Source organism: Sinocyclocheilus grahami, unplaced genomic scaffold (genome assembly GCF_001515645.1).
Source record: "Sinocyclocheilus grahami isolate Dianchi unplaced genomic scaffold, SAMN03320097.WGS_v1.1 scaffold569.1, whole genome shotgun sequence".
In the NCBI taxonomy this organism is placed as follows: Eukaryota; Metazoa; Chordata; class Actinopteri; order Cypriniformes; family Cyprinidae; genus Sinocyclocheilus; species Sinocyclocheilus grahami.
The window spans coordinates 399,219-411,176 of NW_015505748.1; the positions used below are offsets into that span (position 1 = coordinate 399,219).

General features: G+C 34.8%; 1 protein-coding gene across 3 annotated transcripts in view; it reads right to left on the reverse strand.

The window, feature by feature from the left end:
• Positions 1-177: 177 nt before the first annotated feature.
• map2k4b (mitogen-activated protein kinase kinase 4b) overlaps positions 178-11,958 on the reverse strand; it is a 17,793-nt gene continuing 6,012 nt past the window's right edge. For 2 of the 3 annotated variants that reach the window (XM_016239590.1, XM_016239589.1), the window contains 8 exons: positions 7,892-8,011; positions 7,694-7,813; positions 6,822-6,873; positions 6,390-6,517; positions 6,235-6,312; positions 4,478-4,626; positions 4,313-4,358; positions 179-2,869 (listed from right to left, as the gene is read on the reverse strand). In XM_016239590.1, coding sequence (XP_016095076.1) covers positions 2,756-2,869; positions 4,313-4,358; positions 4,478-4,626; positions 6,235-6,312; positions 6,390-6,517; positions 6,822-6,873; positions 7,694-7,813; positions 7,892-8,011 — 807 coding nt within the window. In that variant the 3' untranslated portion in view covers positions 179-2,755. Of the gene's footprint in view, positions 2,870-4,312; positions 4,359-4,477; positions 4,627-6,234; positions 6,313-6,389; positions 6,518-6,821; positions 6,874-7,693; positions 7,814-7,891; positions 8,012-10,519; positions 10,695-11,004; positions 11,108-11,465; positions 11,503-11,958 lie in introns of those variants that run through there. The other variant, XM_016239591.1, reaches the window with a different exon arrangement.

Here is an 11,958-nt window from a genome sequence, read left to right on the forward strand (position 1 = left end):
CCCTATACGCAGAGTACGCAGTTTGCGCAAGGCACCAACTCTTACCATCCCAGTTGCTCAAAAAAAAAAAAACTTTCATTCTATATTAATATTAACATGTGCATATACATGAATACAAATATAAACATGAATATATATATATATATATATATATATACATAATTAGCTCACCAAAAGCTTAAACTGTGAATAGATTTTTTTTTTCATTTCATGAAATATGTTTGTTTTTGTTATTTACTGGTTTTTAATCATGTTTTGTGCCACTGAATGCTTTTGTACAGCTCTTTAGAATCTCTTTATCGTGCCTTTTCTAGAGCCGCGAGGCCTTACGATACAAATGAACCCAAAGCATAATTCAGACAATCCGATTTTATATAATTAGTTTTGTAAAAAAAGAAACCCTGGGTTTTAGTTCAGTGAATATGCATTAAGGGCATTACAGACCAAGAGCAAGCTCTGTTTTATATTCAAGACTCAGTATTAAACACAGTAGAGCATTAGAGACTCTATTTTTACACATGAAGTTGTTTCATACAGTACTTTTAATACGACCAGCTAAGAAATTAGGTCTATAATCAAGATGAATTATGTGTAAAGTTTTATGTTTATGTGTAAAGAATGTCACATAACCCTGTAGATTTTATTTTTCTATGTTTGATATCGGCCAATGAATGGAGCACCCAGTAGAAGTGACTTTGCGATCTTGTATTTTATTCCCCTTTATATAGTTTGTTTCTTCTCGATTGTAAGCTGTGGTTCATTTGATCCTGATGGCAGAAAGCGTCTGTGCTGCACAAATGCTCACTATTACTCTTCACCTCTCTGGAAAACGGAGGTTTTGTCTTATTTCTTGTTCTTTTGATTCTCCTGGGGGAAATATATACGTATGACAGAAAGCTTTTGTATTGCTTGGCCACTGAACAACGTTACCATATAAACTGTCCCAGTATTTGTCTCCACCGCTGTATTACTGTACCAGAGTTCAATAAACAAACATAAAACAAACTCAGTCTTGATGACTTAACAAAAAAACTCCTTTTGAGCTTTTTAATGATGATTATTTATAGTTTCAGACTGCGTGCACTATAGTAAAAGATTTTTCAAAGATCATCAGAGTAAGTTTGACGAGAAAATGCAATATCAATCTTTCGGCTTTTCACATTTAATTCAACGTTTCTTTGTAACTGAAATGTACTATCAATTTCTGAGTGAAAATGAAACCAATTTTTTTTCAGCGTAGGTACGTCAAATGCATGATTGGTTGAAGGTTGCACAGTGGTGTTGAATAAATGCGAGACGGTGAATGGCTGAGTATTGGTTTTATTCTAGCATCGAGCCCATCGTGTGTTCAGATCTAACAGAGCAGAATGACAATAACCCGCTGAGCTGCAGGCAAACACGCTCATCATATTCATACCGCCAGCTGATGTCCTTGTTAACTGTGACGTGTATAAGACACAATGCTGTCAGAGGTTAATATACAATATAGTACGCTGTATCCCTGCACATTTCCTTTTACAATTTTTACTCTTCTCACCGCACTCGTAAAATATCTTCACAGTGATTTTTTTCTGTACATAGTTTCCATATAATAATACACATCGCCCTTAAAATTATTTCACCCCACATTCGTGATGTGCCCCTATTATTTCTTAAACTGCATTCGAGAAGATTTTCTGCCGTGAATCTGGAAAGTCGATTTCTTGACTTCCATCATCAAAACATGAAACTCTCTGAACGCTATCCAGCACCGTATTATTCTACAATCAGACCGATGTTTGATGAACGCTGTACATCTTTTAAAATAAGTGACCTATGAATGAATTATCAGCCGTATCCCACACGAACCAACCAAGACCCTCTATAAACATGCTAAAAGTGAGCTTGTGGGAAATCTGCGAATCTTCCGATTTGGCAACGTGGAGTCTGTATAAATACACATTTACAGTGACGAGCAGCGCCTGCACTCAGACACCAGACTGGATTCTCTTTGATAGAGTGAAAACCATTTGGATCATCGTGACATTATATCGCATACTGAGCGAGTAAAGCTACTTTAACACACGTCATTGATGCAGAACAACACCTTTGCATACCTTAGTTTCATTAAATAAAGAGAGAGTGATGTGTCTCTACACAAACGAAGAAAAACACCAGTACGGATGCTTTTTCCTCCTCTTATGATTCATTTCGGGAAGCACATCAACTTATCTGATGGTCTTTGTCTTAAATGAGCAAATTCAAGTTTTGCTTATTTATATTTCGAAATGATTCCCCACACACACATATACATACAAATGTAGAAGGTCGATTTGCTAAATCTGAAGCTTGTTTACACACCATGATGTAAATGGCTTTTAAATGAGAGCCGATTCGTATTGCACAAGATGTTTTTGGGGAAGTATTTCACTTTGAACGCAATCATGTGTTCACACTGAAGTGAAGGTATAATTACGATGTCAAGACCCTTAACCAAGACTTGCATTTCACAAACGAGAACAAATCCTACACCCAACGTTTGTTCTCCGACTGCGTACAGCAAAGCGAAGCCACATTTCGGCACACAAGCGTTTTAATGTGGCACTTTGAAATAGAGTTTCACTCAAACTAAAGCGTCAAACGTTGAGAGTAGGATGTGCTGCCGGTAAATGCAGTGAAATGAGAGTTGGTGAAGGGCCGTGTGTTTCGTGTGAGGCGCTGTATGTACACCAAATGGTGGCCGGACCGTCTTGTGTTCCCAACAGGCCGCTCACCATCAGTCGACATACATGGGCGAGCCGGGAGACGCCGGCATTTCTTCCAGAATCCTGCACACGTAACTGGCCACGTCCACGATCCGCTCCTCGTACATCAGGATGAACGGATGCTTCTGCAGGAACAGCACAATTACAGCAACACAAGCACACGTTCAGGGCATGAACCAAGATTTCAGTTCTAGCTGATACACATAATTATTTTCAAGCTATAGCGAATAACCAATAAACGGCTGATATTAAAATGCTACACTATTTTGTCAAGTCACCTTTATTTCTCCAGTGCTTTATTCAATACTGATTGTTTCAAAGACGCCTCAAATTAGTAAGCAGGGTTAATCTTGCAAAATGTAATTTATAATAACATCTATTAATATTAATGCTATGTATTTTATCAAATTATTAGAATTATTTGTAATAATAATAATAGCGTAAAAGAACAACAATGATAATAATAATAATAAAATAATAAAAATTGTATTCTAAGTATTATTATACCAAAATATTATTATTGGTATGTATAATAATAGTATTATAATTACGTTTTATTACACTTTCAATTCTGCTGTAATTCGGATCTGAGAAATTAAAAGGTTTTAGTTTAAGATTTGCTTTTATCAGTGTTATGCGTTTTTGAAGATTAATTTTAAGTGAGCAGCAAAGGTCAACTACATGTAAAATAGGGATTTTGTACATTAGCATGCATAATTAAATATCCAATATAACTGATAGCAATACATTAAAACTTTATTACCGACCAATAACCAATACGTTGGTGGTCCAATATTGCATTTCTAAAAAAATTAAGGTTAATTAAAAACATAAAAATATAATTGTACAAGACAGACATCCATTTTTCAATTAAAATATTTTCAAGTAAAATCAATAAGTTCAAAAGCTGTAGTACAAAGAAACACACATAATAATAATGTTAAGTGCACAATAATGTTTATAAACCGGATAGTTCCGGTCCTTGATTCTGATTGGTTGAGCCACGTTCGACGCTGTTGTAAATTACTTTACAAACACACACCTTTGTTTACTTCTGTGTGTTTTTATTAATATCATTACACTTTATTTGCTCGGTTTTATTTTGTGAAACCTTACTACGTATATGGAATAACCGTTTTATAAAAGCAATAACCCCCGTGAAGCCGTGGTTTACAGTGAATTTATAACAGCTCTGCTCCGCGTCGTGCCCAACAACGCCCCTTAGCTGTTATAAATTCACTGTAAACCACGGCTTCACGGTGCTTATTGCTTTAATGATGTATAGTTATACGTTTTAAAAATTTTATTATAACAAATATCATTATTAGTAGTAGTATTTTTAATAATAAATGCAACTCTAAGTATGCATCATGTTTTATCAAATTTATTTAAATATCTAAAATAGACCAATAACCAACATAGTACTCATCTAATATCGCATCCCTAAAAATTAAGACTAATAAAACCATAAAAATATAACTATACAAGTCCATTTTGAATTCAACTCTTTTCAAGTAAAATCAGTAAGTTCAAAGGCTGTAGTTCAAACAAACACAGGTTTGACGTACCAGCAGTTCTCTGTACTTTGGCCTTTTTGACTCGTCCTTTGTAAGGCTGGAACACACACGATCAAACACAGACGCGTCACATGACCGCTTAGCAAAGAAACATGCTTTTTTTACACTCATATCCTTCAAAGCACAGGAAAACAGCTCAGCCACATGTGAACCCACCATAGATTGACAAACTGGATGAATTTGGGTGAAAACTGTCTCTCCTCGGAGTTGCTGAGATGCGGCGGGTCTCCCTTCACCACCTGGGTCAGCTGATCAAACACACTGTTCCATTTGGGGTACGGGAAGCGTCCCGTCGCCAGCTCGTACTGCAACACAAACACATTCACACCGTTAAAGCGGAGGAGCCGGTGGTTTAGTACTACAGCCGTTGAATTAACAGGTTAATTAGGTGCAAATATTATGAAAAAAGTGTTTAAATTATTAAGGCTTTTAAAGCAGTGCCCCATCCAGACCTGTCCATCATCTTACACTGATGCAGTTCTTGATGAACACAATGCAGGACAACTGACTGCGTGATGGAGTCTATTAGAATGCAGTTATATGAGCCTAAAATGCAAGATATGAGTGCAAAAAATAAATGACGCTCTTAAATTTATATCATATGATCTAGTTTAGCAATATCACACCAGCAAGAGTGCTGTTTCTGTCCCAATATCTGCACCACTGCTAATGTGATAATGACTTATACAACAGTTCAATAAGCAAGATGTTAAAATTGTGTTTTAGATACAATATTGTCGGTATTGTTCAATTACGCAAACGAAAATAGTTCCAATCCAAGCCATAGCAGAACTGTTTTGCGTCTCAAAGTGACACCCAGTAGTGATTTGCTACTGATTAAATCCGAAGTTTTGAACAAATCCAGTGAGTTAATGATTCAGTGACTCATTCATGTAGACTGTCACTTGCTTCATTTCTGAATGAATGAATGAATTGGTTGAGTGAGGGACACGCCGCCACCTACTGGCGCTTTAGTTTAGTTTTAGTTTGAAAGTAACGTATTGACCCGAATATAAGACTATGTTTTTTTCTTGGAAATGCATCTGAAAAAAACGCGGTCGTCTTATATTCAGGGTCTAGACTTTGACATGTCAATACACCCACAACAATAGGTGGCGCCAAATACGCAGAAAACGAGTGTGCCATGAAATACGTAATGTAATGCGTGTTGTAAAGATCGCAAGTAAAAACAAAAGAAAAAGAAAAGCTCACAGCTGCACGAGCCGTGACTGTCACGTTAGCCTGATTGGACCAAACTCCCTTTGTGATTTTAAAACGTAAGACAGTACCCAGATTTGAAGACTACGGTAAGATTTAACTTCTCCTGTTAATACGATTTTGGTAGGCTACTATTAGATGGATAGCCTAAATGTCCTAATTCATGTTTTTTTTTTTTTTATGGTATATCAAAAAGTGTATATTTTTTTAAATGTGATCGTTGGTACATTTTACCAGTTTTTACCATACTTTCAAAACAAAAATTTAAATAGGAAAAATATGCAATATGAAAATAATTGAAGACAAAATGTGTTCTACTGGGGGAAAAAAACTGATTTGGTTTTTAAAAAGCCTTTTTCCAAAAGGTACATCTGGGAAAAGGGGGGTCGTCTTATATTCGGGCCAATACGGTATCATTTTATTTTTTTCAATAATCATAAAAAAAAAAGCATTAATACCCATTTATTATCATTATGTTGAATCAAAATATTTCTGTCTAAAGCTGCTTGTTTGTAATGTCTATGTAATGCTTATCACATTTGACACAATTATGACTTGAAATGGTTATTGTGGGGTAATTTCTGAGCCCATAGTGATGTGCAATTAATTATTCATTTTAATCGCATGACATTCCTAATTATTACATTATATATATGTATGTGAGGGAGTAGAAGAGAGAATGGCTAGAGACGAACCAGCGTGATTCCCAAACTCCACACATCCGAGCGGACGTCATAGCCCTGTCTGGAGGCGCTGGGGTCGATCCGTTCAGGCTACAAGAACACAGTAACATCATCATATGCTGTAAGCACACATCATGTTTATTGCAGGAGAAGATTATGATGCTCACTGCCATGTACGGTCTACAGCCAGCATCTCTGGTCTTGGCGATGGAGTCGACCAGCTGCCCGCTGATGCCAAAATCACAGAGTTTAATGTTGCCGTTTCTATCCAGGAGAATGTTGGAGGGTTTGATGTCTGAAAAACACGGTAAAAGAACAATTCAGACTCAGAAATCTCACTGAAAAAACTGTATTCATAAAGCTACAATTGATTTAAAGGGGTCATATGATGCGATTTCCGCCACCTCAGCTCACTCTAGCCCGGCCTCAGCGCACGCTAAGCCGCGGCTTCCGCTCACGCTAGACCGCCGTGTTTTTTGTTGTGAAAGCAAAACTACTTTGTTTGGTCTTCCTAAAGAGGACACGACTACATCAGTGGTTAAGTTGGATTGGGTAATTGCTTCACCCAGCTGTAAATGTGTTGATGCTTGGCCACTCACCTCTGTGGATTATTTTCAAGTTTTCTTTCAAGTGATTCAGTGCTTTCACAGTCTACAAAAAAAAAGTGAATGTGACTACAACAACAACAATAAAAATATAAAATTTATCAAGTGTTAAAATCAATTATTTTAGTAATACTATGCGTTATATCTAATACTTTTAATTATATCAAAATATTAGTATAATAATTTATAATAATCATTACTTACATTAATAATTATTATTATCATTGTTGTTAAAATTATTAAAAGTACATTATATACTGTTAATAAAAAGTATTATTGTTACAATCATTATCATGTATTATGTTTCATTAATTATAACAAAATTACTATTGTTATAAAATAATTATATATATTTATATATATATATATATATATATATATATATATATATATATATATATATAATATACTATTTCATAAATTGTATTATAACAAAATATAATTGTATAATACCATCAATAATAATAATAATAACAACAACATGTTTTATGTTTCATAAAGGTTATATAAATTTTGTTCTAATAATAACAAATATTATAATAATTATTTATAATAACAATAATAATAAACATTATTATGATTGTTGTTGTTACTATTAATACAATTGTTTTATTTTTATAATAATAATGTATTAATTTCTATTAAATTCATTATAACAAAATATTGTTGCATCATACATAATATTATTACTAGTAATAATAATAACAAATGGTTTTTTTTATTAAACCATTTTTGTTATAATAATAATAAATAATATGCATGTATTATGTTTTACACATTTTATTATAAGAAAAATATTATTATTATTATTATTATTATTACTAAAATACATAAGCTTTTGGTAATATATGAGATCAGTGACTTACTGCTAATGTAATTTTGCCTAATATTTCCTCTGGAATCACATCATCTAATGCACAATATACATATTTGTAGAATTTGTCGAGGGAGATAGACATTAGTTCCATACATATCCAGCAGTCGCCCTGAAGACAGACACAAATACAGTCCTGTTAGCAAACAGCAAACACAAAAACGGTGTGTGAGTGGTGTGCTTGCGTCACCTCTCTGAACAGGGCTCCGTAGAACTGGACGATATACAGGCAGTCGCTGCTCCTCATCACTACATCTAAATCCATCAGAAGCTGTTTCTGCTCCTTCTCATCCACCGTGGAGCGAATCCGCTGCAGTGAAGGCAAGAAGACCGAGGTCAGATTCATCACACACGGCTGATGACAGATTTAACATGTGGAAGATCAAACAGAACCGACACTCCTCAGAGATCCTCGTCGTGTTTGACAACTATCAAACTATTGATGAAAACCAGATTCAATTTGTGCTGATTTCTATTTGCTTATTTTCCAACCTAATAGTCTAAACCAGGTTTGATGAGTCTCAATCCACTGCAGTGACGTGTGTCTGACTCTAGGTGGTGCATTCACACGTTTGATAATATCATGACAACCACATGGCTCTCTACAATCAAGATCATGTTCCTCTTAGTTCTATCAAATCTGTTGGTCATGGGTTCTTCTATACAGTGTATTAGTGCTGTCCACTTTTTCAGCGACGCTGGTTCCTTAAGCATTTTTCCTATTTGTTTTTCCCATAGGATTTTTAAAAACGTCTTAAAGCGTTAAAAGCTATGGAACCAAACCAACCAGCTATGAGGAGGATCACAACATTACAGACTTTGATATGAAACAGGAAAAGTATTTAAAAATCAGAAGAAAAAAAAAAGATAAAGATACAAGGCTGGGAACTACAATCCCATTAAGCATTGCAAATGACAAGTTTTAAAATATGATGGTGAAATATAAAACTATTCATTTAAAATTGTAGATTTTTTATATATATATATATATATATATATATTAGGGGTGTAACGATACACGTATTTGTATTGAACCGTTCGGTATGAGGCTTTCGGTTCGCATTACAAACCGAATGATTCATTGGAGTAATCCTATTTTTACATTTGGGCGAAAAAAGAGCTTAAAGTGTGTGAAATATAATGTACTCCAGGTTGTGATGGTGAGGTAGTTCGGTAAGAGTTTTCCTCGCTTTTAAATAGCTTGTAAATGCTTGTGCGCATTTTACTTTCACTTTCAAACTAGCGGCATTTCGGCGTCAATTGATTGAATTGACAACAACAAAACAGTACGACAAACTCACTTACATTAAACATAGACTGTTTAATTTATTAACAAAACGAATACAAACACACCACGCTATAGGCCTGATATAAAATAACTTACACGACGTTTAAATATAAAACGCTGAAAATCAGCAAACACAGTGGAACCAAATAAATAAGAAACGAGTGTTAAAAAAAGCTTCAAAATCATCTTAGATAAAAGGCAAAAAAGTCAAAAGGCCTTCCAAAGTCTAAAATATGGGTTACACTTTACTTGAAGGGGTGTGCATAAGACTGACTAAGATCATATGATACTAGTTTTAATAAATATTTAAAAAAAAAAAATTTTTAAAGAAGGAAATTTGTCTGGCATTTCTTTGTTTTTGCTGTATCGAAAACATACCGAACCGTGACACCCCTGTGTCGTATCGAACCGAACCGTGAATTTTGTGAACCGTTACACCCCTAATATATAGATAGATAGATATAGATATATATAGAGCTGTGCAATAATACATTTTACATTTTGCAATGATATAAACAATCATGTAGCTGAGATTTGCTATATAGCATATTGCTTTGCGTGTAATGAATGCAAGTAAAGTTGGATGTACTATATATCCAACAAATTACACGTAGAAAGTGGACAAAGCAGGTTTCAATTCATTTTTTACATCAATTTAATTGTTCAAGTATATATCAGATATTTTTACACATTAATAATCCATGCACTTCCTTTCTCTCCTTACAATATTTTGAAGCAAATTTTGAAACGAAAGCCATTTTAGAGGTGAAGAAGCTATGTTTTAGTGAAAGAATATGAACATGGACATTTTTTCTTCGGAATAATGTGCAGTGATGAACCGTACACAATAAGACAGATACGTACTATTAAAATGTTTCTGTTGAAGGTAGGAAATACCGAACCGTGACACCCGTGTCGTATCGAACCGAACAGTGAATTTTGTGAACCTGTACACCCCTAATATATGTAACAATGAAAGGCTGTTATGTTTATTCATATGTTTGTATTTTGTTTCAGTTCATATGTTTTTTTTCTCATTCTCTTCTGTCTTTTATGCTATTTAATTTTCTAGCTGAGCTAAAGATCTATCTTAGTGCACTTCGCTCACTGTGACTCCCTTGATTGGTGGAATTTTGCTGGAATTATGGGTAATTCAGTTTTCCACCATGAATTCTGCTATTGAACAATTATTTAAAACAGAAGCTGACAATGCGAACAGATGGGTTCAAACAAAAGGATATACAATCGATTAACATTATGTTGGAGAACATTAAAGGTTTATCAGTTATTGCTAAACATTAATGATATTTTAATTTAATTGAGTTTCTATTTCCGGAACTGAATGTTGTGCTCAATTTCAGTATCTATGAGAATTTCTACAGTTTTATCATTTTTTATGAGAAAACAAAAATCCAAAGGAGTCTCAATTATTCCATTCCTTTTTCCAATGTTCCCAGACTCCAGTTTTTTTCCGCTAGATAATTCTGATATTTTGAGAATTGATTATAAAGCACATATAATGTGAATCACCTTGACAGCCATGATCTGTCCGCTGGGTTTGTGCACCATCTTGTTAACGGATCCGTACGCTCCTCTCCCGATCTCCCCCAGGTCCTTGAGGTCCTCGGCCGTGAAGTCACAATGTTGCTCTGGAGAAATCTTCAGCTTCCCTGAGGACTCGATGCTGTGCGTCCGCAGCCGCTCTCTGAAACGCACGAGTCAACGCTTTTACACACAGAAATTACAGAGCACTTACGAAACTGCATCACCAAACGGAACTGCAAAAATCATGACTGTTGCCAAACAGGTTTCCCGAACTCTGCCCATCTGTAATTGGTTGATAAAACAGTTTGTCCCGCCCCCAAACTCATGCTATTGGCTGATTGGAGTGTCAGGATACAAACAGCCGTGTTTGAGCCAGTTTTTACAAATTACTTACCGTTTTCTCTGCATATTCAACATAAAAATGACACACGTGACCTTTAACAAAACATTAGCAGTGAATGAAATCTCACATGTGTGGATTCTGGAACGGAGGGTTAGCTGTCGTGATGGGGAGTCGTGCGGTCGGTTTAACTGGCGGATTCGCAAAGTTTAACTTAAGCGCTTTGCGTTTGCCTGTAAAAGAGAAAAAGTTCAGATTGCTTTGCTAAGTGTAATGGAGACCTTGTTTATGTTTTGTATTTAATAATTTAACAGAAAGCATGCAGAAAGAAATGAATATGGAAATAACTGCGAATCAAAATATGAGATGATTCCAGAAAACAGCTCAAACTGTGTGGCTTGGTGAAGTGAAGTTTATTAATCTTCTTCTAAGGCAAGCACTAATCATGATTTCTTCTAAATTATTAAAAATTATTTGTCTAAATTAAGATATTTGATTCAGATGTGGTTCATTTTGCTCTTAAACTACAGCATCTACAGCAGAAATCCCACTACAAGCAAACCGTTATAATAGCACAGAAAACCAGCTTACTTTGGGTTACTCCAGACAGATTGATCTGAAATCCTAAAGAAAATGGGGGGAAAAAATGTTGAAAATCCATGCAAATGATGATAAACTTATGGATTTAAGTCATGGAATAAAATAATTTAAAAGGTAATTGTGACTTTTAACCTCATAATTCTGACTTTTTCTCGCAATTCTGACTTTGTATCTCACAATTCAGACAATTGTAAGATATAAACTCATATTTAAATATAATTTCGCAGTACTAAGATACAAGTCCAAACTGTGACATTTTTTTTTTCAATTTTCAAAAATTTTATTTTTTATTTATTTCATAATGCAAACAATACACACATATATATATACACAATATATATTAAGGGTGCAACGGATCAGGCTGCACTGTTCGGCACGCATGTGATTCGCAAATTAAAGGCAGAGTAAGTGATTTTTCAAAAAAAAATCGGGGCCGAATCACAAAACAAACTTGTAGCCAATCAGCAATAAGGGGCGTGTCTAC